This window comes from Macaca thibetana, chromosome 20 (genome assembly GCF_024542745.1).
Source record: "Macaca thibetana thibetana isolate TM-01 chromosome 20, ASM2454274v1, whole genome shotgun sequence".
Taxonomy (NCBI): domain Eukaryota; kingdom Metazoa; phylum Chordata; class Mammalia; order Primates; family Cercopithecidae; genus Macaca; species Macaca thibetana.
Window position 1 is genome coordinate 40,861,393 of NC_065597.1, and position 27,611 is coordinate 40,889,003.

The 27,611-nt window shown below is 47.1% G+C and overlaps 1 protein-coding gene across 1 annotated transcript; it reads left to right on the plus strand.

Annotated features, from left to right (window-relative positions):
* The first annotated feature begins 11,703 nt into the window (after positions 1 to 11,703).
* SALL1 (spalt like transcription factor 1) lies at positions 11,704 to 27,302 on the plus strand. The gene is made up of 3 exons (XM_050774778.1): positions 11,704 to 12,165; positions 21,146 to 24,597; positions 25,727 to 27,302. The coding sequence occupies exons 1-3, from the start codon at positions 12,090 to 12,092 to the stop codon at positions 26,165 to 26,167; spliced, it is 3,969 nt and encodes a 1,322-aa protein (XP_050630735.1). The 5' UTR covers positions 11,704 to 12,089; the 3' UTR covers positions 26,168 to 27,302.
* Positions 27,303 to 27,611: the final 309 nt, after the last annotated feature.

Here is a 27,611-nt window from a genome sequence, read left to right on the forward strand (position 1 = left end):
GGTCAACGCTGGGAACTCCAGAGTCCTGCCCCAAATCCTTTTGCACCTGGGATTCCTAAAACTTGAAGCCTTTTTTGTTATCAGGTAGTTTTTGTTTTCTCGTAAAAATGTCATGAGACCTGGTTTTAAGCATCAAGCAACTCCAAGGCTTCATGACTTCAGGGAAATTGCTCATGAGTCTCAGTTTTCTGCTCTGTAAAATGGGAAAAACAGAAACATTGGATAGAGTTCTTGGGGGAATATGTTGAGCTAAAGGGGGGACTGTGCTCAGCTGGAGTTCTGGAAAGTGTGCAGTAAAAGGCAAATACCTTCTCCCTCCCTTTTTTTCTGTAAACATCCCAGGGGTCTGCTGAGGGCAGATGACACCCGATGAGTCTCCCTAGCAACTCTCCAACATGCACGGCTGAGCTGGGCTGGGCTGGGAGTGTGATGGAGGCAGGGCCCCGTTCAAATGCACCACCACACCCGGCTACTTTTTTATTTTTATTTTTTTGTATGCACTCAGTCTCATTATGTTGCCCAGGCTGGTCTTGAACTCTTGGCCTCAAGCAATCCTCCAACTTTGCCCTCCCAAAGCACTGGGATTGCCGGCGAGAGCCAATTCATCCGGCCTCTCAGTGTTTAAATTAACCAGTTTCTGTTACTGAAGCTAAGAACCCTGACAGAAGCAACCCTCAGTTTAATTCCTGGTCTTAAATGTAACTTGTAGAAAGAAATAAATGTGTACGCTTAGAAAATCCCCACCACTGACCTAACTCCACTATGTCCACACAAGTACTTCTGAAAATGAAGCCCTTGGAACACACCCATTGGAGTCAACTTTGGTGTAACTAGGGTATTGATGAAAATGCAGATTCCTGGATTAGACTCTTGGAGGCTGCAGTTCAGAAACAGGCTTTTTTTTTTTTTTTCCAAAGTTCCCTTTACCCATCTTTCTAACTGTTGTGCTCGCTAAAATGTTAAACCCACTGGTCTCTGGTGCTTCCTAACCTTTTCTACATAGACAAGTATTAACATCTGTGTGGCTCACTGTGATGAAAGCTAGAAGCTCCTATGACCCAAGGCAACTGGACCTGGGGGACTCTGGCTGTCCCAGGTCAAACCCAGCCACCTTGAGCACTAAGGGGAAACATCTAACTACCCACCTGGTGGGTAAAATGGCTGTGAGGTTCTGGACTATTTCAGAGCTACTCAAACTCTGGTCCATGGACCATTGTGATCCATGAGTTTGTAATCCATCTGCAACACCATAACTACAGAAACTGAAAGCAAGCATTGAAAACTTACTTTGGTACTTTGCCAGAATAATTTCTTGGTTGCTAAATCCATCATACAATTTTGGAGTAATGTTTTCTGTGACCCTGTTTTCTATTTCATTTTTTTCAAGTAATATTTTTCTCATGTATTCCCCAAAATATTGGTCCATAATACATTTGGAAAAAAAAAAAAAAGAAAGAAAACCAATTGGTCTTTCACCACAACTGATCCACAGCATACCAAAAGAATCATCCAATGGTGAGTTATGTCCGTTTGGGTGTTCTGTGTCATGTTGGTCCAGCTTCAGACCTTGAATTCCCCCTGGATATGTCTGCCACTGGGGGCTTTGGCCTTTACTCTCACCACAGACCAGGCATCTAATCGTGAGACTAGATTAGTACCTGACAGCCAAAGGCCTTTTCATCTCCAGGCAGAATAACAGAAGGAGTTACTACTACTCAGAAGCACAAGGAAAACTTTATGCGCTCTCCAGAGTCAATGTAGGTGGCTCAGTGCCAGCCCTATCCTGTCCCTACACTAGCTTTGTTCCCAGATCAAAACACAACCAGGCCCCCGAGAACTTTTAGGGTTCAAATGCTTAAATATGACAGTGGCAATTTTCCTTTTCCCTTTAAATTCTTTATGTACAACGACCATTTTCAAATAGTTTGGGAAATGAGAAACTTAACTTTTCAATTTTATCAAGGTATTGTGGAAATACACTGAACAGCACATTGGACAAATGTACAATTTGATCAGTTCCTCTGCCTCCTGGACTCAAGCAATCCTCCCACCTCAGCCTCCCAAGTAGCTGGGACTAAAGGGGCACGCTACCCTGCTTGGCTAATTTTTAAATTTTTTGTAGAGATAGGGTCTCACTATGTTGCCCAGGCTGGTCTCAAACTCCTGGGCTCAAGCGATCTGCCTGCCTCGGCTTCCCAAAGTGCTGGGATTATAGGCATGAGCCACCATGCCAGGCTTGATCAGTTTTGAAATAGGTATATAACTGTAAAACCATAAGTACAATCAAGATAACAAACATTTCTATCACCCTGCAGAATTTCCCTGTGGCCCTTGACAATCTCTCCTTCCCTCCCCTTCCACTCCAGGCAACCACGAAACCACTAATTTGCTTTCTGCCCGTATGGATTCATTTGCATTTTCTGGGAATTTTACATAAATGGAATTACAATGTGTGTACTCTCTCGCTGCTGGCTTCTGTTACTAAGCATAATACTTTTCAGATTTATCTACATCATTGCAAGTATCAGTACTTCATTCCTTTTATATTGCTGAGTAGTACTCCACTGAATAAAACTGTTTCTATGCAATTGCAAAAACCAGTTTTGAAAAACGAAATTTAACTTTTTTAATCCTCCTGAAAGTATAATAACAAGAAAAAAAGAGGAAAAAGGAAAATAAAAAAGGAGCCCCCTTCTCTGCCCTCATTCCCACCTCAGGATCTTTGCACTTGTTCTGTTCTTGGCCTGGAATATTTCCCAAATCTTGGCACAGTTCATACCTTCTCATCATTCACATCTCAATGCTGTAGTCACTTCCTCAGAGGCCTTCCAAGATCACCATTATATCCTAGATGCCTATAATATTGACTGCTATATAGTAGGTACTCAATAAATATTGGTTAAGTCAAAGTATAAGAGAATAAATGAATGAATGCATGAAAAGGTGAAAGAGCACTATAGATTGAACAATAGTTTTAAAAGTTATAAAATAGTTTCTTTTGCAAAATCTCAGAACTCTCTAATAGAGTAAAGAAATCTGGAAGGCCACCCACTAACGTGCGCTTGCTTATGGATTGGTGCAGGGATCTAGACCAAACCCAGCAGCTGTGACATGAAAATCTATTTAACATGATGGTGAGCAAGTCAGCCTTGGTGATCCTCACCACACTGGCTGGCTCCGGTGCTCCTACAAATCATCTGAAATGCTAAATCATGTTTAAATCCCTCTGATTGTGACCACTGGGGACTCTGAAGGACACTCACATGTAATTTACATACTGCCAAGCTCCTAAGGGCCTCTAAATAAAGCCCCCGAGGGCTCCCAAGCACTATTTTTGAGGAGAAGGACATGGAGCGACAGATTACATCGAGTCTGCTACCCCAACACCAGGAAGAAAAGAAACCTCACCCTCCAGTTGCTGGGACATCTGCAAATGTCTTAAACTACATTTGCTGTCAGAGGCTTCCCAGGGAAGCCGTGATTACATTGAAAACTGTACACAGATGCTACTGTCTCTCTCATTTTCCACAACTCCACTGGTAACAGGTATGTTTGCTCAGATTGTCATTCCTTTTCCAGATTCTGACCATAAAAAGTGTTTTAATCTGAAAGCACACGGGAGTGGGTTTCACAAGGGCACTGTGCCTTCTGCCTGCAAATGTTAAATTACATTTGGTGACAACATGGCTATCATGCCGATAATGAGTTGGTCCATGCAGCACCTACTGCAGGGTCTGAATGCAGATCCAGGAGACACACACCTTTAAGGGCAGGACAGGGTGATGGGCGGAGTTTCCATTCCAATTCTTGTATTTGGCTACAGATTGCTCTATTGTAAGAAACATGACTAATTTTTACAATCTGACAAAACGGGAAGTAAAATTGCCAGAAAAGTGAGGCCTATGAGACCGTAAGTGGTTTAAACCTTACAGGTTCCTACTCCCCCCCACCCCACCCAAAAAAACGGCACTTGTTTTTTTGTTTTTTTTTCTTTTTTTGCACAATTCAGAAAACTACACAATTTTTTGTTTTAAGTGAACCAAATAAAACAACCAAGTGAATACAGGCTGGCACCGGAGCAAAAGGCCACTTACATGTCCACTGGTGCTTCTAAACCTTCTAGAAGCATGAAGACGGTCTGTCCCTGGCCCAGGCGACCCATAGGCACAAGGATGCTTTGGCTCATGCACAACTTGCTCTATTCTCAAATTTCTCTACTAGCCAGAACCACCCGTTCGAATCTTAGAAATTACCTGAGATCAAGCAATGCTTTTATTCCTTCCACTACACTGTTCCCTTCACCCCCAACACTGAGCCAGGCAATAACACGCTCTCAGCAAATAACATTTGATTAATTGCTTGTAAGTAAGGAAAATATATCTCATGCCTAGCACGTACCTCTGTGACATGAATGAATAAATGGATGGGTGAATACAGAATGATACCTTAACCATAGGATATCACTTGATTCTCACAACCACCTTGAGAAGTAATAACAATAATTGTTCACACCTATAATGTGCTCATTATATGCTGGCCACTATTCTAAATTCTTCATACATATTAACTCTTTTAACCCTCCAGAACTCTATGAAATATGGATGATAATTACCTTCATTTAACAGACCAAGAAACTGTTGGAGACATATAGAGGTCACACTGCTGGTAGGAGGCAAAGCCAAATCCTTGTTAGATGCTCTTAAGCACTATGCTTCTTTTCCCTTGGCTACATTTTAAGATGCAGAAAACGGAGGGTAGCAATATTAATTTTTATTTTTATTTTATTTTATTTTTTGAGACAGAGTGCAGGGGCGCAATCTCAGCTCACTGCAATCTCCGCCTCCTGGGTCCAAGTGATTCTCCTGCCTCAGCTTCCCGAGTAGCTGGAACTATAGGCGCATGCCACCACGCCCAGGCTTTTTGTATTTTTAGTAGAGACGGGTTTCACCATGTTAGCCAGGATGGTCTTGATCTCCTGACCCCGTGATCCGCCCGCCTCGGCCTCCCAAAGTGGCGATCTTAATTTGAACAAGGCTCCCGGATCTGCAGAGGCAAGCCTAGGGCTTTGTTCCCTGGCCAGTGTTAAATGGCAGAGCCAGAATGCGCACCCAAATAACCTGACTGTGAGTCTGCACGCTCAACTCCCAAGTAGCACATGTGGAATCAAGCAAGTTCACTGCAAATACGTGAGATCTGTAGAGGAGAGATTGTCCAGGGGGTGGAGATAATAGGCACTGGGTTATTCAGCACTGTTCTCCCAAACGGAAGGTGCTGTGAGGTCCAGGAAAGAAAGAGGAAACAAAAACAAACCTGGAAAATGTGGGCTGCACCCCAGTTCTCTTGAAATCATTTTGCTTTGATTGGAGAAGGAGGAATGTGCTGGCATCTTCCCTTGTTTAGTTCCCAGGCATCCATTACAGCCTGAGCAAAGTCCACAGCGAGGCCTGGGCCCAGTTCTCAGCAAAAGTTACATACATTACACCCTGAGCAAAGTTCTGGGTGAATCTTCTCCAGGGTTGGAATTTACTACAAAACATGTCCAAGAGTCTTGGGGAAGTGAGGAAACCCAGGATGAAAGAGGCAAGGCCAGGACAGAAGGAGAATTTATAAACATGAAGAGGAAGAAAAGATTGCAGCTAGTTGCTAACATTAGTGTGTGGGTTTGGGATTATGGCTTCAGGGATAATTGCTTCTGTTTTGAGAAGGCATAAGAAAACAGGGAGACACGGGTTTGGGGTTGGGAAATGTTGGTCTCTTAAATGTAAAACTCTATGTTAAACTGGACGTTGAGTTGGAGAGAACAATACTGTTAATGTGGCTGAAGACACAAAGATAAAAATTCAAAGAAAGAAATTATAGTGCAATGATTAAGAACGTTTAGTCAATCTGGGAAAAGGGGAAGAGGGAGAAGAGTGGGCTATACCCCCCCCCCCCCCCCCCCCACCCCACAGCCTTTTTTTTACCCCTTCCTTACTGACTGCACATATGGAGCTGAAAAGTAAAGAATGTGGGTTTGTACTGAAAAGGTTGCACAGGATTGATGAATTGAAGTTCATTGTGGGGACAGGGTAAAGCTACAAATGTGATTCAAATTGCAGCCCCAAGAAGCACCTCTCCCCATCAGGGAAAAACCAAAAAAGATCTTTGCTCAAAAGTCAGTAGCAAGAAACCCTGAGAAATATTTCCTATGAAAGTCATCGCTCAGCTGAGACTTGTGGAGTTTGTAAATTATCAACAATGTGAGTGACAGGCAGACCCTGCTCACAGCCAAGTGTCAGTACCCCAGAACAGTTCTGAAACCAGACCTTGCCATTTCATTTCCACCAAACAGAAACCAAAAGGTGCTTTTACCCGCATGAAAACTGAGGAAGAGCAAGGGTTCACTGCACACAACTTTTTTTTTGTAAAAATCAAGATGCACATCTCTGAGAATTTTTTCTATTATTTAACAATGGAAGTTCTGCTGAAAAAGTGGCAGCGTAGAATTTTTTAAAATAAAACTTTGTTGCAAGAGATGTGCTAAATTAGTTCATCCAGGAGTGCCATAGGGAGGTCGTTTGAGGGGATCTCATTTATGAATGAAAGTGAGTTTCCTGGCAGACTACCAGTCTCTTCCAAATGCACACGCTCTGAGAACAGGACTCCACAGATGTCACACCTATTTCCGACAGAAGACACAGGAACTAACCACTATGCGCTGGATCCTAACTAAGGTCCTACTCGAGCTGGCAGATGGGAATCTGTGCGCCCTGCTGGGCTTCCTGAACATCCTACTACTAGGTTCTAAGAATTAGCTACACTCTATTACATGGTGATGATTTTTTTTTTTTTTTTTTTTTTTTTTTCGCGCTCAGAAAACCGCAAAGGGATTTAACCAAAAGGAAAGGTTTTCTTTTTCTAAATTCGATTAGCCTTTTCCACTTTCTCTATATCGGGACATTTCCTCTGGGAGGAATTTCATACCCAGAGGCCCCTTGGCGAGGCACTGTTGCATGCGGGGCGCAGTGAATTTAAGTGCAAGACGCTCAAATATGGACGGAAAGTCAAAATCTCAAGCACTTGCACTAGCTAGCGAAGTCGGTTTCTAAATACTGGTGTAGGAACTGCCCTCCAAGCGGAGAAAGCGAACTTTGCCGCCGGCAGACAGTACGGGACTCTTGGCTGGGGCGCGCGCGGGTGGTTACCAAGCCCACTCTCCGCTTGCCACCGCTGAATTTCCCGCCTGAGCCGGCGCCAGGGCTCCCGGTCACTAGTGCTGCACCCGGCGCCCGTCTGGAGATAGCCCTTGGTGGTGGATGGCGGGAGTCCCCCAAAAAACGTGTGTTTTGCTGCTGGGATTGAACTGCTGGAGAGCGAGTGCGCCGAGGGCGCACAGCGTAGACTTGGCCAGGGGCGGGATACCCACCCGCGCCTGCTCCAGACCTCGGGTTCGAAGCCGCTCCAGTGTTCTAAGAGAGGTTAGGATTGAGTGACAGCAGTTCAGTAGGAAAGGAGTTTCTGAAACTCCCGGGGAAGCGAAGTCCCGGGGTTTAGAAAAAATAACCGAATCTATGGAGGGCTTTCCAAACTTGATCTTTCTTTTTTCTGTCATTTTTTCCTGCTCTCCCCGCACCCTCCCCCCAACTCCAGCCCTAACTCCAACCCTAAACCCAACCCCAACCCTAGTAAAGAGCCCTAAGGGCTAGAGGGTACAAGCCACCTCAACCCTTCCTCCTTTTCCCTCTGCCCCCGAAAACTTTCAGACAAGGAAAATACAAATAAACCCCAGGTGGTTAATGCGGGTGCATTCAGGAACACCCCCCCCCCACACACACACACACACAGCTGGCCACCCGCTCTGTCCCACCCACCTCCGGGCAGGGGAGGGACTGGGAACCTGATCTCCGGGCTCCTGCCCCGAACGTTTCCCCATCAATAATGTTGATACCATCGTTGTGCCTCCTCCCCCGCCCCCGGGGCGCCGCTGCCGCCTTTTCGCCGCTTTTTGCCTGGCTTAAGAAAACGAAACTTCCACTACTGCCCTCCTAGCCTCGGCCGGGGGCCAGCGGGGCCTTGAGCTGGGGACTGAGGAAGCAGGGGTGAAGGCACAGCGCTTGGAGGCGTCCTCCATTTCTGTGGTAGGGTGGCCAAGCAGCGTCAGCGAAACGGAAAAGAGGGTCTGAGGCCCAGTCAAGGCCTCATCCCAGGCCCCATCCCAGACCCGAGGTCAGATCGGGCCAAAATAAGATACTTTTGAGGGTAGAAGAACCAGGCCTTAGAATGCGCGAACCTTGACTCCCCCCTCTTTACCCTTCCTAGGACCAGAGGTTGAGCGAAGAAGCCTGGAAACCCCAGGACTGGGACCCCAGTTGTGGCCTGCGGCCTTGGGGCACAAACCTTCGGCCACGCCAACCCACCAAGGACACTCTAGGACTTGGGAAAACTGAGGGGACGTATCAGTAGGAACGAGCATCAATCCCCCAAGATGGGAGTTTGCAAAACTCGCCAAGCGCCTCCCCGAGGTGCGGTTCCTCTCCGCCCGCGAGGTCGCGACCCCAGCGCAGCTGCCGCCTCACTTCGGGCTATCCCCATTCGCTACTGCGGATCAGCCCCTAAGTACCAGGCCCTCTCGAGGAACCTGCAAGTACAAACTTCGCTACCCGGATTCCCCAGTAGTCCCCCCGCACCCCACCTCCACCCAGGGCTAGGAAGGTGCGACCGCACATAGAGCGCGCAGGGCTCTAGGGTGAGCAGGGCGTGTAGAGGGACTCCAGCAGTGGCACCTCACTCCCACTCGCCGCCTACTTTCGACACGCACAAAAATAAAGATTAGCCCCCACTCTGCCTCCGTTTTTATTGATGTAAGTATTTCTTTGCATCGCGGCACGCGGAGCCTCGCCAGCGCCCTGACACTGCGGCGCCCGCACCAGCGAACCACGGAACTTGGGACCGAGACAATGGCCCGTAATTGATGTATTGCCATCAACAATAAAGACCAATTCTCCTCTCCCCGCCATTCCGACCATCCCCCTCCTCCCATCCCCCCCTTCTCCACCTCCCATCTCCTCTCCCGGGGCCACCGAGGGAAAGAAAACAAACAAGAAATTAGCAGGGGACGCCGAGCGCAGAGCGAAACGCCCGCCTCTACGCCGTCGAGGACGCAAAAAAACGAAAAAAGTTATTAAAGTTTGGATCCCCCAATTTATTCGTCTCTGCTCGCCCATTTTTAATTAAACATCGCGAAGCTGCTTTTTGCATGTTCATTTCGTTTGGTTGTTTGTTGTGGTGTTTTTTGCGGGGGAGGGAAGGTTCTTTTTTCCTCCACTTAATCTTAAATCACACGTAGACCAAGTAACAAACACATGTGAAGCCATTCCCGGGAGCTTCCTGCTGCGCACGCGGCGCGCACCAGGAGAAAAGCTTTCCGGGACCGCCAGCTCCGCTAGGTTCCTGACTGCATGCGGTGCCCGGGAGGCCCGGACTTTCAAGAAGCCAAGATTGTTACGAGAAGAGAAGGATGCGGGCGGCTCCAAACACGGGCACATTCCGGGAAAGGAGTGTGCAAGTGCACGCAAACGCGTTCGTGTACCTGGGAGAGTGTGGGCTGGTGGGTGTGCAAGGACCCCTGTTTGTGGGATAGGGGGCGGGTGCGGGATTTACACGTGCTCCGGTACACGTTCCCCGGGGTCTGGGAGAAGCTAGCCGCTCACACCCCAGGAGCGCGCAGATCCATCTTTGCCGAGGGATCTCTTTAAATATTCAGTGAGAAATAATGGCATTTGAAGCACCACCTATGGAAACATTATTATCTTCATTCTTCAACATCAGCCCCACTGATAGCTTCGTTTGTCTTTTTATCAAAATCTACTGTACCCATCAGGACCTGGGGAGAAAGGGAGAGCGAGGCGGAGAGGGTGTGAATGTGTGTGTTAGGGAGTGCGCGAGGGCAGAAGAGAAGAAAGTAAGAGAAAAGGTGGAAAACGGACGATCAGGGAGAAAGAAGGGAGAAGTTATACCAATAAAAAAATAATAAAGTCAGCAGATGAAAAATAAACATTCACCAGCACACTAAAACACATTTACACCTTAAAAATAAAAGATTTAAGAAGCTAAGAGAAAGGTCCTTTACAGGAGCGCAGTACGGGTCCAGAGTACCCGAAGTCGGCTCGTGAGACTGGTGCCCACTTCGCGCGAACCGACCGTGTCACCAGCTAGACTGAAGGGCGCTCGCAAATTGGGGCGTCCTTATGAGCTCTCTCCTTTCCTGATCGCGAGATAGGGCAGGGATTGTGTATCTGCACCCCCCTCCTCCCCCATTACTCAGCCGAAGTTTAGTTTAGTTCTTCGGGCGCAGGACTTCGAGAACCTTGGAGCGAGGAGACCCAGAGGCGCGAGGGGAAAGAGCTAGGCTGAGCCGCGTACCGAGTCTCAGGTTCGCGGGCGCCTGAGCCCGGCAGAGGGATCGGGCTCCCGGCTCTGGGCCCTGGGGTGCGGGTAGGGAGGTTGCATCTCAGCTTCGGGGAGATGGTGATAGAGCGAAAAGTTTGGGCGAAGCGCTCGGCAAGTGCCCGAAAAGTGGAGGCGAGCTTCCGCGCCGCCAGGCAGCCTCGGACAGAACACCTTCCCACCGCCACCCCCCAACCCAGTTTCCCGGCTCTGGGCCGCCACCTCGTCCCCGAAGGCTGGGGCGCAGCCCCCTCCCCAGGGCGGGGTGCCCAGGGGTCCCGGGGACTGGCCCAGTCCAGTGCCCGGTCCGGCCGGGCCGTGTCTCTCCAGGCCGGGGCGGGCTGCTGCGCTCAGGGTGAGCTGCAGCCCCTCCCCTCCCCCCGGCCGGAGCTGAACTCGCAGCCCAGGCCGGTCCCCGCTCTCCGCCCGCCCGGGGCTCTGCGGCGCCACCGCTGCCGCCGCCTCCCCGCGGAGTGACGCGCCCTGCAGCCAACCGGGGCAGCCGGGGGGGAGGTCCGGGAGGGGTCCTGGGCGGAGCCGGGCCGCCCCCTTATCCCACGGGCTCAGGGCTGCTTCTCCCGAAAACTTCAGCCCTAATTGTCCTGGGAATGTCCGAGGTAGAGAAAGGGAGCGAGGGAGCAAGCAAGAGGCTGGAGAATCAGGGCCCCTGGCGGGGAGGGGATGGGGTGGCGGGAGAACTGCCCCTCCCCCCGGCCACAAACCCATCAGGTTCCCAAACCTTTCCTGGATCCTCTTCTCCGCGCCCCCGCGAGCCCGGGATCCAGGGGATGGAGAACTCGGGGCTGAGGAGCGCCGAGCCAGGCGGGAGGGAGGCCGAGCCGTGGGCGGGAGGCGGACCGGCGTGGGGCTGGCTCTTCCCCACTCGCTTATTTTTTTTTTAATGGGGGTGGGGGTGGGCTGCTTTCTGGTAGCTCTTAAAGAAACGAAGAAACACTCACGAAACGGGACGCCCTCCCCCCAAATCCCGCCGCGGGACTCCCTCCCCCCGCGGGCCGGCGCGCCTCGCGCCCGAGTTGGGAAGTTCGCAGCGCGCCGCCAGCCTGAGTCCCCAGCCCCCGCCGCCCGGCCCCACCCCCCACCGGGGCGGCTCAATTCCGGGGAGGGCATGCTAATTTGGGTCGGCCCAGCCCGGGATAGGGGGGCGAAAGAGGGAGGGGAGAGGGAGAGGAGAGAGAGAGCGGGGGGCGCCGGCCGGGGCGCCGGGCCCGCAGTGGAGAGGAGGCCGGCCCCCGGCGGCCTGGCCGCGGAGTCCCGGGCGGTCGCAAAGAGGGTTAACCCAGTGTCGGGCGGCGCGGCGTGCAGAGCCAGCCCCGCGGCCGGCTTATTGGGCCAGCGCGCGGAGAGACAGGGGTCTGCAGCAAATCACGAACTAATTGATTAAGGCGAGCGGGTTTGAATAGCGCTGGCCCGGTGCCAATCGCCTTTCAAAGAGCCCCTCTATGATTAATCGCAATGCATTATTGATAATCATAATTATAGCAGGACACATGCGCGCTGCGCCCGGGGCCGGGGAGCCGGGGAGGGGGCGGGCGGGCCGGCGGGCGGGGGGAGCCGCCGCCGCCGCCGCCGCTCGATTTCCGTAATTTTGAGAAGATTTTTTTTTAGTAATTTTTTATTCTGCCCCAGCTGATGTTTGAGCCAGCATGTCGCGGAGGAAGCAAGCGAAGCCTCAACATTTCCAATCCGACCCCGAAGTGGCCTCGCTCCCCCGGCGAGATGGTGAGTGCTCCGGCCCGCGCGGTGGACACACACACACACACTCACATTCACGCACACTCGGACCCACGCACACGCGGCTGGCCCCCGCGCCCCCTACCTCGCCGCCGCCGCGGCCCCGATTGCTTCTTCCACTCGGCGTAATTTTTTTTTTTCTTTTTAATTTTCAATTTGCCTTTGCTGGGCTTTCCCCCGCTGCCCCGGCGAAAGCGAGCACATCTCCCGGCAGGATCTTTCCGGAGTTGTTGGGTCCTCCCGGGGGAAGGAGGGCGGGCATGCCGGCCTGGCTTCTCCGTCCCGGCTTTTCCGGGGATCCCAGCCACCGCCGGGACCCGGGAGCCCCATGAGGCGTGGGTGCGGGCGGAGGTCGTCCCCGCCGGACCGCAAGGGGCCCCTGGCGCTCCCCGCGCCGCGCCCCGGGGCCCCCGGCCCGGCCTCCGCCTCCCGGCCCTGCTGCCAGCGGGAAGGAAGTTTACTTCGGGCGCTGGGCTGAACTCCGAGCGTGGGGGAGCTCGCTGCACCCCCCCTCCCCGCCCCACGCGCACACTCCCCCTCGGCCCGCGCTAGAACGGGGTGCCTTTGGAGGTTCAGAGCTGCAAGAAGATGGGTACTGGTGTCGGGGCGCCCGCGCCTGACCTGCTGGGGTCGCGGCCGGGGTGGAGAGTGCCGCTGGCCGCCAGTTGTTCCGGAGACGGTGCAAACGGACGGGGGAAGTGTCGGGGTCTGGCTCGCAAAGTTTATCTCCGCATCTCTTCCCCCAACAATTGCACCCTCTGCCCCCCAAAATCTTTACGGTCTGTATGCGCCCTCTGCGGATCGTGGTGCCCCCTACTTCCAGGGGGGTCGGGGAAGAAGTCGTAGGATAGTTTTTCAGGTTTGCGGGTGACCAGCCAGAGTGGAATCCCCCCTGAAACAGGGGCACTCGCTTTCTCCGATGGAGGCGACAACTGTGGGTCCCGAAGGGGCTGAACAAGTCCAGAACAAAGTTTGTGTGTGGGAGCTCTGGCAAAGGGTGGAAGATATCCGGGCAGGGAGTTGGGGTACAGAGGGAGGACACCTGGAATCCCTCCTTGCTCCTAAAGGTGTTTCACTGTACCGGCCTCAAAGCTCCCAGGCCTAGCACCCGAGGCAATGCAGCGGCGCCCGGGCTCGGGTCCCCGGGTCGTCCCGGCGCGATGCTGGCCTCTCGGCTGCGGGAGAACGGACAAGGAGCAACCTCGGCGGGTTCTCAGCGGCTCTGGATGCCGCTCGGGATGCCCACGTCCTAGGCGGCATTTTGGGGTGTGGAGGAGGGAGCTGGGCCCCGACAGAGCTCCGAAGCGTGCCCCTGATCGACACCTCAGCCCACTAAGCTGCGGCCGCCCGGGCCCCCAGGTCCCCGGCTCGTTTCTCAGAGGCCTGCCTCTCGGTAGAGCTGGGGCACAGTGAAGCGAAGGGACCCCCGCTCCCTTTACCCCTGCTGTCGGGAAAGGGGAGTCCTGACTTGGGGTTCCTGTAAAAAAAAAATGGGGGATTTGAAATCAATTAAGAAAATGCTTTACAATAACCCTCCTCCCGGCCCCCAGTATTTCCTCAAGCTTGAATCCTTACCCATGGCCTCTGCGATTTCTCAGTCCGCTGAAAAGAGCCCCTGAACCCCGCTTTCCACCCCAAGCGAAAGCAAGCACGCGGGGTAGATCGAGGTGAGATGACCCAAGGCCGCAGCAGCTGCGTCGAGTATTTTTCCGGGTTTTTCTCAGCTTAGTTTCTTCTGCTTCCCGCACCCACACCCATCTTTCCTAAAGTTTCTGGTGAGACCTTTTGCACCGGAAAACTGTTCAAGTTAACAGTTTGTACACAAAAAAAGCAAACTAGAGATAAGAGAGCATTTTCTAGTGTGTTTTGTACATTTGTACTGGTTTTCTACATTTTCAAAAAAAAAAAAGTCTCGGCCTTCTAGGAGAAATGATGCGTGCTAGATCTTTGCCTTTCGCCTTCTGTATCAGGAATTTTTAATAGTTAAGTCTTCTCATAAAGCAATAGTATAAAAGGAGTTCACTACCTGTTACCATTATTCTTTATTAGTACTAATTTTTTCAGTTTAGTTTATTTGAGCTTGGAGGTAAGTTAGTTAACTCCATCAAGTTTCCTTCCTTTCTCTTTTCTCTCCTTCTTTTGATTTCTCTTCCTTCCTTTCTTTTTTCTTCCCAAAAGCTGGTACATTGTCCTAAAGAAGCGGTAAACTGTTAGGGGCTCCCTAGGAAACACCCCCTCCCAGCCTTCTTTCCTCACCTCTCCCCACCCCCTCCTCTTTTTCTTCAGTAGTAATGGTTTTAGGTTATGACTGTTTTTACATGGTTGAACAATAAGTTTGGGAGAAGTTGCCTAGAGGGTGGATTTTGTAATAGGGTTTCAGGATTTAGTGTGTTGTAATAATATTAGTACACAAGTAATCCTCCCCCAACGCTGGACATACAGGAGGGCCTAACATACTCCAGTTCTTTTTATTTGAAAGTAGTTCTGAGATAAATGGCATTGAAAGTTCATGACATAACTCAAGGTTACCTTTTAAAAGTCACCTTTTCTGCAGTGAGTTCAGCAATCTCATTCTTCTCCCCACATACAACCCCTACTTCTAGGAGTAGCTGGGTTTTCTGTTCGGTTTTGTTTTTTACGTAAAGAAACATTGTTGCATTTTTAGATGGCAAGCCCCTTTTCAAACATTCTGATTACTTTTTCTTATGTCTTGAGATGGTCTTTGAAATATGACAAAGGAAATACGAAACATACCAAATTAAATCTAGTTCATGCACTTCTCGTTTACCAGCACCTCTAATTGTATGACTTCTACCCAGAGTGAGACCTAGAAAAGTTTGTAGACCCAAGTTACAGGAGCCCTGAAGAAGCGGCTCCCAAAGCTGAAAGCAGCGAGGGCTGCTTGGTGTTGTGTGTCTTGCCTGTGTGTGTTTGAGTGTGTGTGTGCTTACAAAGAAAACCCAGACCATGCTAAGAAGCCACACAGACAGCTTCATCTGAAGCAAGTGCAAACAAAAAACAAACACAAAAACCAAAACAAAAAGAAAAACAAGTATTTGGTCTATTTCAGGATGCTGGTATTTTATTTTACTTTAGTGTGCAGCTGCTATGCCAGAAACACTCTAAACTTGGTAATTTTTCTGCTTCTTATGAAACCAAGATTATGGCAAATATGACTTATCTCCTCAATGATATGCAACAAGTCTTGAATTACTTGCGGAAATATGACTGCTACTGGAAAGATTGTTTATCAAGTAAATAATTCCGAGGAAAGGGAATATTAGAATCTAATGATTTGATTTGTGGGTTCTTTACTATAAATTGGGATTTCAGTTGTGTGTTGTATGTGTGCGGGTTGGGGTTCTTCCTTTGGTGGCGTTTTTAAGATTCCTGTAATTTCTACATGGATGGCCCATTTAGACTCCATTCATTTATTTAAAAAGTATTTTGGTGCTCAGTTTTTTCAAGGAAAAGATAATATTGGAAGAATGAAACACCACGAATTGCAGCTAAAACACTAACAATCATATGAAGTATCATAAAAATTCCTCTTATTTATATTAATAATGAAATTCTATTATTTACCAAAGTAATTTGCTCATTTTGAGCAGTTTCATAGCAACACATTGATCTCTGGGCCCAAAAGGTTAGTGAGAACTATAATTAATTGCTTTTTTAAAAAATACCAACACCTGCAAGATAAGGCAGTTGGAAAGAATTCATGTTTAATCAGAGCTGTTTTAAGTTTGTCATAATGGAAGATTCTGAATGAGAAAATGCAAACCGGTGTTTTGTGATTTGCTTCAGGCCGCACATACTTTGTAAAATGTTAAAAAACAAACACACAAACGAGCAAAGTCTAGTTAGGCATGAGGGTACTATGTGTGAAAGTGAATATGTGATACTGAATGTTTTGTAGTTTATTTTACGTCAAGTTTCCCCTAGAGTTCATTGGCACAAGTGCCAATGTATAGATTCTTCTCTGGGGGCTCTATTTCTTTTCTTTATACTTTTGGAGGTAGCAAGTTGTCTTTACCAACAGAAACTTTTAGAAGGTAGAACTCCACATTTTTGTGGTGGAGATCTTACTGGGACAGAAATAGGCAGACTGGTTAAGTTTTTGAAATTGTCAAAAGCCAAACTCTGTGTAGGAACCAGAACAAATTCCTTCTGCAACCTCAGCTAGGTTTTTCTGAGACACTTCTTGGTGCAGATAGCACCAGAATATTCCAAAAATATTCTTAGATTATTAAAACTGAAGTAGTTTGGCGAAAGAGGTGGAAAGTTAACCGAAGAACTAACACTCCTCCCCCCAAAAAAGAAAAAAGTTTGTGTGCCAGGCTTTAGAAAACCTAGATGTGTCAAGCTGTTTTAACCTTTGCTAGCCTCCTCCCATGCAAAGGTGACAAGGTCCAGATCATAATATGTCCTTCTGTATCTTCCCAGTGACCCCCAAATTGAATCCTGCTAGTCACTTAGCAGGAAGTTAGTAGTTTATTTTAGTTTCACCTTATCAGCTTGACTTCTTTTCCTAACCTTATTCCCCTGTCACCCTCAGATGCCAGACCCCCGAAGGGGAAGATTGACAGGTAGTTCCCATAGCTCAGTTTTACCCTCAAACAACAGGGATTTAGTTTCTTGTGCCTTTGCCAATGTTTATGTAGTCAAAGTTTAGATCTTGCCTTAAGGAGTCTCTTTTTTACGCGTCACTGCAATAGGAAAGCCACAAAGAAGTTTTTGAACAAACCCTTGCAACTGGAACCCCATCTAGTGTTCAGTTTGATTCATCCATGGGAAAGACATTTCCCCCTTTCATTTATTGTGTACATTAGGTGGGCTTGGATCACTATTTTAAAAGCAATGCCTCGTCCATGTTATTTTTTCAGAGATTTCACTTGTATTCTTCCACTAGAGAATACGCTAATCCCGGTCAGAACAGTGAGTGAACTTGGAGGGTACCAGGAAATTTGTCATTTGGTGGCATATCACATCGAGGAAACTTTAGACATCACAGAAAATATGCACAGCATATGTCGTAGTGTTTAAAATTTCTTTGGAATCTTAAGTTGGACATTTGGATTCAGACTTTTCCCAGGTCGGTGCAGAAAAAAAAAAAAAAAAAGATAAAAGACCAATCAATCAAATATGTTTGTGATAAGAAAAGGAACAGGCTGTTAAAATTAAGGACTCCAAAACCACTGTCATGAGCAATTCTATTAAGAAATGTAAATGCAATTTTAACATAATGGGAAGTACAGTGAAGTGTCTTTCTGAAGAGCTCCAAAAAAGAAAACTAAATCTGGTAGAGTAAGGTGGTTGTGTTTGTTTTTTGTTTTGTTTTTTTCCTTTCCTGGCTGGCTAAACCTTTCTGTGTGGGGCATAGTTTTATTTTTATTTTCTCAGTAGACAGATATGGTAGAACACTTGAATTTTCTGCTTCCGATTCTGCAGTTTGGTTCAGAGGATGAAAAACTGACAGATTTGAATTAGGCACCAAGTAACTAAAAAGTACAACAGGAACTAAAGCATCTAGGATTTTAATATAAATTTGGTGGAGGTATAAGATCACTCTTCCCCGCCCCCCACCAAAAGGCCCAGAAAATTCCAAATATCTGTTTGTGTGTACATACTTAGAAAACCACTGCTTCTTAAATTTTGGTATCTGACTAGGGTTGCTTACAAAATTAATCTGCATGCAAAATCCATAGAAAAGGAACAGGAATGTTATTTTCACCATAGTACAAGGAACAAGGCAACTGTATTTACTATAATGGGGTCACCAGTTGCAATCCTGTGTAACAGATTACTGAGAGAGATACAAGATAGCAGACAATCAGAAAAATGAATTAGAACTGTTCGTGTGTGTGTGTGTGTGTGTGTGTGTGTGTGTGTGTGTATGTGAGAGAGAGAGAGAGAATGTGTGTGTGCATGTGTATCTTACTACAACTTAAAATATTCCCTTTGGTAAAGAGTCCAACTAGTCCTCATGTTTTGTCTTTTTTTTTTTTTTTTTTAAATAAAAGACTGTTTCCTTGGAGTTTTGTTCCGAATGTAGATAGATTTAAAGTTAAGAATTATTACAGTGTAGCGACACCTGCTTTTGAAATAAATCAAAATAGATACCAGTATTTTGGGGGCATGGGGGTGTTCATAAACATCAGGAAATTAAATTAGTTCACTCTACAGTGAGATCAAATGTCAGCTTATTAAAAATGTTGTGAAAACCTAAGCTAAAATATGGGCAACTTTTTAACACAGTCTCTTAAAAGCAGGCAGGCATTTATTTTTAAACATCTATATTTTCCATCCAGTTAGCACAATCCTAAATATAAAAATGTTCAGGTTGAAACACTTGAAAATTCTCAAGTGAGTCTTGAGGCAGCACAAATGCAGAATTCGAGTGCAGGAAAGTAATAATCAGCTAAATCCTATAAAGTAACCTGCCTTTTACTTTCTCTATTTATTATGAGAATATCAGATGTTTGCAAGTTATAAAGAATTAAAATCTCTTTTAATCGTGAGCACAGATGTGCTAAATATTTGAAGCAACTACATTGTAATGTGTACAATTGATGAAGTCAGTTTTCTGATTTCCCTTGCTAGTTATTTAGTTCTGAATCTGTCATTATTTGTCTAAGCCCAGCTGACCAAGCAAAACTGTGTTTTAAAGTGGCTTTATGTTTTGATAAATGTGAGCTGGTTGAAAAGTATTTTCCACTGAATGCAGAGCTTAATAGAACATGCTGACATAATAGTTTTAATGCATTTTGTTGAAAATGTGTGAACAAACAGAATAGCTTTTGTTCCTTCATAATTGGCTGTAAAAGTAGATGGAAACATAACCATTACATATGGAAATGTGCAAAGAGAAAGAAATAACATTTCTGTTGAATATATTAGGAATTGCATTTCCTAGTTTAAAATAAGCATCTGAAATGGATGCATCATTTAAAATTGGTTGTCAAAATAAGAAGCTTTAAAGAGAATTTTTTGTCACATTATTTTTGTCCCAAGTTAAGCAACATAACTTTAGCAAATTTCATCTAATATTTTGTTTATATGATTTTAAGGCAGGGGGAGAAGCAGAAAGTACTTAAAACGGCACCTTCCATGTGCATAGGAATCCAGTGCCAATTAGGATGATTAAACATTAAATTAAAACCAAATCATTATTGGTATTTTCTGCTACAACTAAGATTTGTTTGGTGGTGTTAATGCATTTTGCACTATACCCTTGTGGAGATTAAAAGATGGGTATTAGGAAAGCTGGCTTGTTAAGTATAACTTAGCTACTCAAATAACACTCCCAGTGAATAAAGTGTGCGTACATTTGGCATACTTCACCAGGGATTCTAATCAACTTCGGCATCACTCAAGGCAAATAGAGTTAAGGAATTTCCAGAAGTTAGTATTTAGGTATTAATTTTATTTTCTGGAATGCAAACTAGTCATGTTTTTAAAAATATTTACTACAAAAAGGCAAACAGCTGACACTTTCCAATGGACTTTAAGTTTACTGAAAAAAGCAGCATTTTGATTTTACATTTATTCATATCTGCAATTACTTTGTTTTATGCAAGTTTTCTGGGAGATTCAATTTGGAAGTCATGGAAACTACCTATTATCTGATTCAGTTCTGCAGAAAAGCATGCAGGGAGGTAATCCTTGAATTAAACAGTTTTTTTTTTTTTTTTCCACAGCCTTCTTAGATGACCACACACCATTTGTACAACAGAAGTTGGTGTTCCCCATGCTGGGCAAACAATGGGAAGCCATCCTGTCTTTGAATAGGATGTTAGCTTGGAGTTAGAGATTTTTCTGTTTAATTTACAAATGGATCTTAGTGAGAAGACATCTGAGCAACCAATGGAAACAAACATGAAATAAAGGGATTTTTATAATAAAAGGTTCAGGACAATCTGTTAAACAATTGATAACAGTTAAGAGCAAACTGTTTTTAAAGGCATTCAGACAAGGAGAGCTGCAAAGCATTTCAAACCCTAAACCAAGAATTATTTCTTAGGAGATGGGAGCACTTTTCAACTGCACATCCTTCTTGAAGTTGATGTTTAATCAGAAATGTAAATCTTGTGCCAGATTTTATAGACATAGAGAGCACTTTTGATGAAATATTTAGAGGCATAATGTTGCCATTCGGAGCACAGTGGCATATATTATTTGATTAGTGGAATGGTAGCCGGAGTTACATCTTTAATTTTAAAAATAAACATGCCAGGGAGTGATATATAGGTGCCAGGCAAGCCTTGTAACGGATTATGATCATTGTGTTTCTCTTCATTGTGTGTGTTGCCATTCCTTTTGTGTTCAAGTGAGTTTTGAGGAGCGGTCTGGAGGATTTGTTACTGATGTGACTAAAGTGTGTTTGTCACGGATCAGACTTAGCGCAGGTTCGAGGTAGGGGCTTGAGGTGATTTTCAAGTTGTCAGTCTACACCTTGATGATATGCATTTTTTTCCCCCCTTGTCAACAACTGATTGGAACCTGAATGACTACAAATTAGTTTAGTGACAGAACAAACTGTCACAGATATCTTTGAGTCGGTTGAAAATGAATAAGGTTGACAGAAACTCAAGAGCCTAATAAGTCCTCAGAATGGTTTGTGGACCCTCTCCGGACGAGTAGACAATAAGGTGTATAAAAGATTGGAAATCAATATTTTGCTATGGAATTTCATCATGCACCAGTGTTTCCCATTTGTAGTATTTTGTATTTTGATGAATTATCTGAAGGCCACGACTCTCTGAGATACCGGATGGATAGAATTCCTCCATACCCTTAAAAATTAATTATGGATGTTCTTAGGTAATATTGATTGGTTTTCAGGGGCTACAGTTTTGAGTTTTGCAGGTAAAAAACCATTGATTAGCCTTTTTTTTTTTTTTTAAAGTCATAGGTGACTGTGTGTCCTGGCCCCTTTACTAACCCTGCACCTTTTTGACCTTTGTAGGAGACACAGAAAAGGGTCAACCGAGTCGCCCTACTAAGAGCAAGGATGCCCACGTCTGTGGCCGGTGCTGTGCCGAGTTCTTCGAATTATCAGATCTTCTGCTCCACAAGAAGAACTGTACTAAAAATCAATTAGTTTTAATCGTAAATGAAAATCCAGCCTCCCCACCCGAAACCTTCTCCCCCAGCCCCCCTCCCGATAATCCTGATGAACAAATGAGTGACACAGTTAACAAAACAGATCAAGTGGACTGCAGCGACCTTTCAGAACACAACGGACTTGACAGGGAAGAGTCCATGGAGGTGGAGGCCCCGGTTGCTAACAAAAGCGGCAGCGGCCCTTCCAGCGGCAGCCACAGCAGTACCGCCCCTAGCAGCAGCAGCAGCAGCAGCAGCAGCAGCAGCAGCGGCTCCTCCACAGGTACCTCAGCGATCACAACCTCTCTACCTCAACTCGGGGACCTGACAACACTGGGCAACTTCTCCGTGATCAACAGCAACGTCATCATCGAGAACCTCCAGAGCACCAAGGTGGCGGTGGCCCAGTTCTCCCAGGAAGCGAGGTGCGGCGGGGCCTCTGGGGGCAAGCTGGCCGTCCCAGCCCTCATGGAACAGCTCCTAGCTCTGCAGCAGCAGCAGATCCACCAGCTGCAATTGATCGAACAGATTCGTCACCAAATATTGCTGTTGGCTTCTCAGAACGCAGACTTGCCAACATCTTCTAGTCCTTCTCAAGGTACTTTACGAACATCTGCCAACCCCTTGTCCACGCTAAGTTCCCATTTATCTCAGCAGCTGGCAGCAGCAGCTGGATTGGCACAGAGCCTCGCCAGCCAATCTGCCAGCATTAGTGGTGTGAAACAGCTACCCCCAATCCAGCTACCTCAGAGCAGTTCTGGCAACACCATCATTCCATCCAACAGCGGCTCTTCTCCCAGTATGAACATATTGGCAGCGGCAGTTACCACCCCGTCCTCTGAAAAAGTGGCTTCAAGTGCTGGGGCCTCCCATGTCAGCAACCCAGCGGTCTCATCATCGTCCTCACCAGCTTTTGCAATAAGCAGTTTATTAAGTCCTGCGTCTAATCCACTTCTACCTCAGCCAGCCCCCGCTAACTCGGTTTTCCCCAGCCCTTTGCCCAACATCGGAACAACTGCAGAGGATTTAAACTCCTTGTCTGCCTTGGCCCAGCAAAGAAAAAGCAAGCCACCAAATGTCACTGCCTTTGAAGCGAAAAGTACTTCCGATGAGGCATTCTTCAAACACAAGTGCAGGTTCTGTGCGAAGGTCTTTGGGAGTGACAGTGCCTTGCAGATCCACTTGCGTTCCCATACCGGAGAGAGGCCGTTCAAGTGCAACATCTGTGGGAACAGGTTCTCCACCAAGGGGAATCTGAAAGTCCACTTTCAGCGCCACAAAGAGAAATACCCTCATATCCAGATGAACCCCTATCCTGTGCCTGAGCATTTGGACAATATCCCCACGAGTACTGGCATCCCATACGGCATGTCCATCCCTCCAGAGAAGCCAGTCACCAGCTGGCTAGACACCAAACCAGTCCTGCCTACTCTGACCACTTCAGTCGGCCTGCCGTTGCCCCCGACCCTCCCAAGCCTCATACCCTTCATCAAGACAGAAGAGCCAGCCCCCATCCCCATCAGCCATTCTGCCACCAGCCCCCCAGGCTCAGTCAAAAGTGACTCCGGGGGCCCTGAGCCGGCCACGAGAAACCTAGGTGGGCTCCCAGAGGAAGCCGAAGGGTCCGCTCTGCCACCCTCCGGTGGCAAAAGCGAAGAGAGTGGCATGACCACCAACTCAGTCCCAACGGCGAGCAGTAGCGCCCTGAGCTCCCCAGCGGCAGACTGCGGCCCCGTGGGCAGTGCCACCACTTTCACCAACCCTTTGTTGCCGCTCATGTCCGAGCAGTTCAAGGCCAAGTTTCCTTTTGGGGGACTCCTGGACTCAGCCCAGGCATCAGAGACGTCCAAGCTTCAGCAACTGGTAGAAAACATTGACAAGAAGGCCACTGACCCCAATGAGTGCATCATCTGCCACCGGGTTCTCAGCTGCCAGAGCGCCTTGAAAATGCACTACAGGACACACACCGGGGAGAGGCCCTTTAAGTGTAAGATCTGTGGCCGGGCTTTCACCACGAAAGGGAATCTTAAAACCCACTACAGTGTCCATCGTGCTATGCCCCCGCTCAGAGTCCAGCATTCCTGCCCCATCTGCCAGAAGAAGTTCACGAACGCTGTGGTCCTGCAGCAGCACATCCGAATGCATATGGGAGGCCAGATCCCCAACACCCCAGTCCCCGACAGCTACCCTGAGTCCATGGAGTCCGACACAGGTTCCTTCGATGAGAAAAATTTTGATGACCTAGACAACTTCTCCGATGAAAACATGGAAGACTGTCCTGAGGGCAGCATCCCCGATACACCTAAGTCTGCAGACGCCTCCCAAGACAGCTTATCCTCTTCGCCTTTGCCCCTCGAGATGTCGAGCATCGCTGCTTTGGAAAATCAGATGAAGATGATCAATGCTGGCCTGGCAGAGCAGCTGCAGGCCAGCCTGAAGTCAGTGGAGAATGGGTCGGTCGAGGGGGATGTCCTGACCAATGATTCATCCTCAGTGGGTGGTGACATGGAGAGCCAAAGTGCTGGCAGCCCAGCCATCTCAGAGTCTACCTCTTCCATGCAGGCTCTGTCCCCGTCCAACAGCACCCAGGAGTTCCACAAGTCACCCAGCGTTGAGGAGAAACCACAGAGAGCGGTCCCAAGTGAGTTTGCCAATGGTTTGTCTCCCACCCCAGTGAATGGTGGGGCTTTGGATTTGACATCTAGTAACGCAGAGAAAATCATCAAAGAAGATTCTTTGGGGATCCTCTTCCCTTTTAGAGACCGGGGTAAATTTAAAAACACTGCTTGTGACATTTGTGGCAAAACATTTGCTTGTCAGAGTGCCTTGGACATTCACTATAGAAGTCATACCAAAGAGAGACCATTTATTTGCACAGTTTGCAATCGTGGCTTTTCCACAAAGGGTAATTTGAAGCAGCACATGTTGACACATCAGATGCGAGATCTGCCATCCCAGCTCTTTGAGCCCAGTTCCAACCTTGGCCCCAATCAGAACTCGGCGGTGATTCCCGCCAACTCGTTGTCATCTCTCATCAAAACAGAGGTCAACGGCTTCGTGCATATTTCTCCTCAGGACAGTAAGGACACCCCCACCAGTCATATCCCGTCTGGGCCTCTGTCTTCCTCTGCCACATCCCCAGTTCTGCTCCCTGCTCTGCCCAGGAGAACTCCCAAGCAGCACTACTGCAACACGTGTGGCAAAACCTTTTCCTCGTCGAGTGCCCTGCAGATTCACGAGAGAACTCACACTGGAGAGAAACCCTTTGCTTGCACTATTTGTGGAAGAGCTTTCACGACTAAAGGCAATCTTAAGGTATCTTGCTCTGTCTGCACCATACCCACTCCATCAACCCTGTCCCGCTGCCATTGATTATCTATAGTGCATGCCCCCAGAGTCATCAGCCCAGATATTCAGGGAGAGAGCTCTTGCAAGGGAACCTGCTGCACATGGTTGACGGGGGAGAAACGAGGGTGCCTGGGAGGGTCAGGATCGTGGCAGGGACAAGGGCAAGCTGCAGCTCACTGAATGTCAGTGCACATTGAATAATTTGGTACCTAAGCGAAGGAGCGGCCTCTGTGTTGTCTTGCTAAGTGCACCAAATGAATTGCTTTACCTACCAAGGAAGACAGCCTGGCGTTGCCATGGGATATTGATTAAAGACCTCCATGTGGCCTGTGTGCTGCCCGTATCACTTAATAATTAGGGCTCTCGGCGTTTGCATCTATTTTTCATAACTATGCAGTCCAGCATGGTTTGTTTGTCTAAAAACAGTAACGTCACTGCTCTGCTAATGGGCATTATGATAATTGATTATACAGCATTTCCTACTGATATGTGTTGGAAATAAAGCAAATATGCTTAAGTTCTAGAGCAACAGTTGAGTGCTCTTAGTATGTACATTTTTCTGTTGACAGAGTATTTCTCTGGAGATTGCTCCCAGTACTGTGAGATGAATAATTACTTTCTGGCTTTTCTCTCCATACGCAGGCCCTCCAATGGGCAGTCAGGGAGGGATACCTTCTTCCCATCTGAAAAGGACATTTATAGGGTAAAGGGTGTCAGATACAATACTTACCATTGCAATGAGAGTGGACATAACAATTCTAACCCTGAAAGGAGCTATCCGCCACTGCCTGGCTTGCTTGAGGCCATTATAAGCTAAATATGGGTAATAAAAAAAGAGTAAGTAAGGCATCCTTTCCCAGGAAGAGGGGAGACAGCCCAGGGCTGCAGAGTGAGCACGTTATTACTAGACAGGAGGAATGCATGGTTCCTGTTGCCTTCACTGTCTATCACATGATGAGAATAGGCATTTAGGCCACTTGCTTTGTGGACATTTGGGATATGAGTTGAGACAGATTCAGCTATTAAGCTTCTCTCTTCCTCCTCTTTTTTTCCCCCCTCTCTCTCTCTCTGTCTGCCTGCCCTCCCCATATCTCAGGTACACATGGGCACTCACATGTGGAATAGCACCCCTGCACGACGGGGTCGGCGGCTGTCTGTGGATGGCCCCATGACATTTCTAGGAGGCAATCCCGTCAAGTTCCCAGAAATGTTCCAGAAGGATTTGGCAGCAAGATCAGGAAGTGGGGATCCTTCCAGCTTCTGGAATCAGTATGCAGCAGCGCTCTCCAACGGGCTGGCGATGAAGGCCAACGAGATCTCCGTCATTCAGAATGGTGGCATCCCTCCAATTCCTGGAAGCCTCGGCAGTGGGAACAGCTCACCTATTAGTGGGCTGACAGGAAACCTGGAGAGGCTCCAGAACTCAGAGCCCAATGCTCCCCTGGCCGGCCTGGAGAAAATGGCAAGCAGTGAGAACGGAACCAACTTCCGCTTCACCCGCTTCGTGGAGGACAGCAAGGAGATCGTCACGAGTTAAAGCAGCTCGGGCTGGAGACATAGCATTCATTCCTGTTCAGAACGCGACCTATGGTGGCCTCCTACTCCTTGCCCTCCCCCCCATCCCGCCCCTTCCTTCATGTTCCCCAGATCTATGAACTACAACATTATGAAGACATTCTTTTGTACCTTGTTCAACTTTAGAGTTCTAAGAAAGCTTATTTATTAGTGATATAACCTTGCTTTGCAAACAGAATGCAAGCGTTAACTTTGGTCTTCTGTATTTTGGACTAAATACTAATTGACTAGAGTGCTGTAAACTTGCTGTAACATTTATGGCAATTGCAAGTTGCCCTGCTAGGCAGTTGTAATCTGGCATTAACTTATTTTCTATATCCAGTTTAATATGAATCTGGTGTTGATGCAATGCCTCAGTGATGCATTAGATCTCTAATAAAGTCTGTATATACATGTACACTTTGATCCTGCTGGAAAATTTTATCAGCAAACACATTGTCTAATCTTTCAAAACAGATTTAAGGAAAAGACTTAAAGTACAGACTGAACAGTGTGGGTCTTTGAAAGGTTTGGTTTTTTGATTTTTATTCTAAAATTCAAACTTTTTTTTTTTGTAGATTTAACCATTTCCATTTTGAACTGCTATTTGTATCGTGCTTTTTACTTGAGTCGTCTTCAATGTTAATAAGTTTCTGTACAGTAATAAGCACGCAGAATTCTTTAGAGAAAAAACAAGTGTTGTTTTGGTAGTTGAAACTGAGACGTAACATTTTGCCTTGTAGGTATATTCACGATAGAAAATGTGTGCTGGAATTTCACAATGCTGCTAAGTATAGCATCTTGAACAACCTTCAGTGGAGAAAATGTAGATGCTCTTGTATATACAATAAGAAATATCACTTTCATTCAAATGTACATATGTTCCTTACAAGAGCAAATGCTTCTTGATCAAGAGAGCAGGTATAGTGTTTGTTTATTTTGTATTAGGTATGGAAGAAAAAAATTGGACTGTTACATGCACTTTCTTGGAAAGTTGAAAGGAAAGGGGGGGGTCCAATTTCTTTAACATTTAATACTTACTAACAACAGAGATACTGTAATTTTACTCAAGTAATCAAATACATTTTTTTTTGCAACAGATAAAACAGTATACTGTGTCTGTGTTTTTAGAGTGCATTTCCATTTAGCCAGGCCCCTAAATGCATTTTAACATTTCCCCAGGCAGCAGTCAATTGTGTATGTGAGTGTGTATCCCTCTTTAAATGAGGAATTGTAAAAGGCATAACAGAAATGGCTTTGCATGGGCCTGCATTTTCTTTTATTTTGAAATTTGGAGGCCCTAGATATTTTCCCAGTATCCATGACTTATTTAGGAATGGATTTTATAGACTCCACTACCCACCCCACCCCCAAGAAAAACGAAACAACGAAATGACATAAAAAGATGTTGGAGGTTTTATCCCAAC

What these genes read in the sequence shown, in the direction of transcription:
- SALL1 (XM_050774778.1), top strand. Translation starts at nt 12,090, where the DNA reads ATGTCGCGGAGGAAGCAAGCGAAGCCTCAACATTTCCAATCCGACCCC. An exon ending in CTCGCTCCCCCGGCGAGATG is followed by an intron (nt 12,166 to 21,145) that starts GTGAGTGCTCCG and finishes TGACCTTTGTAG; the next exon opens with GAGACACAGAAAAGGGTCAA. An exon ending in CGACTAAAGGCAATCTTAAG is followed by an intron (nt 24,598 to 25,726) that starts GTATCTTGCTCT and finishes CCCATATCTCAG; the next exon opens with GTACACATGGGCACTCACAT.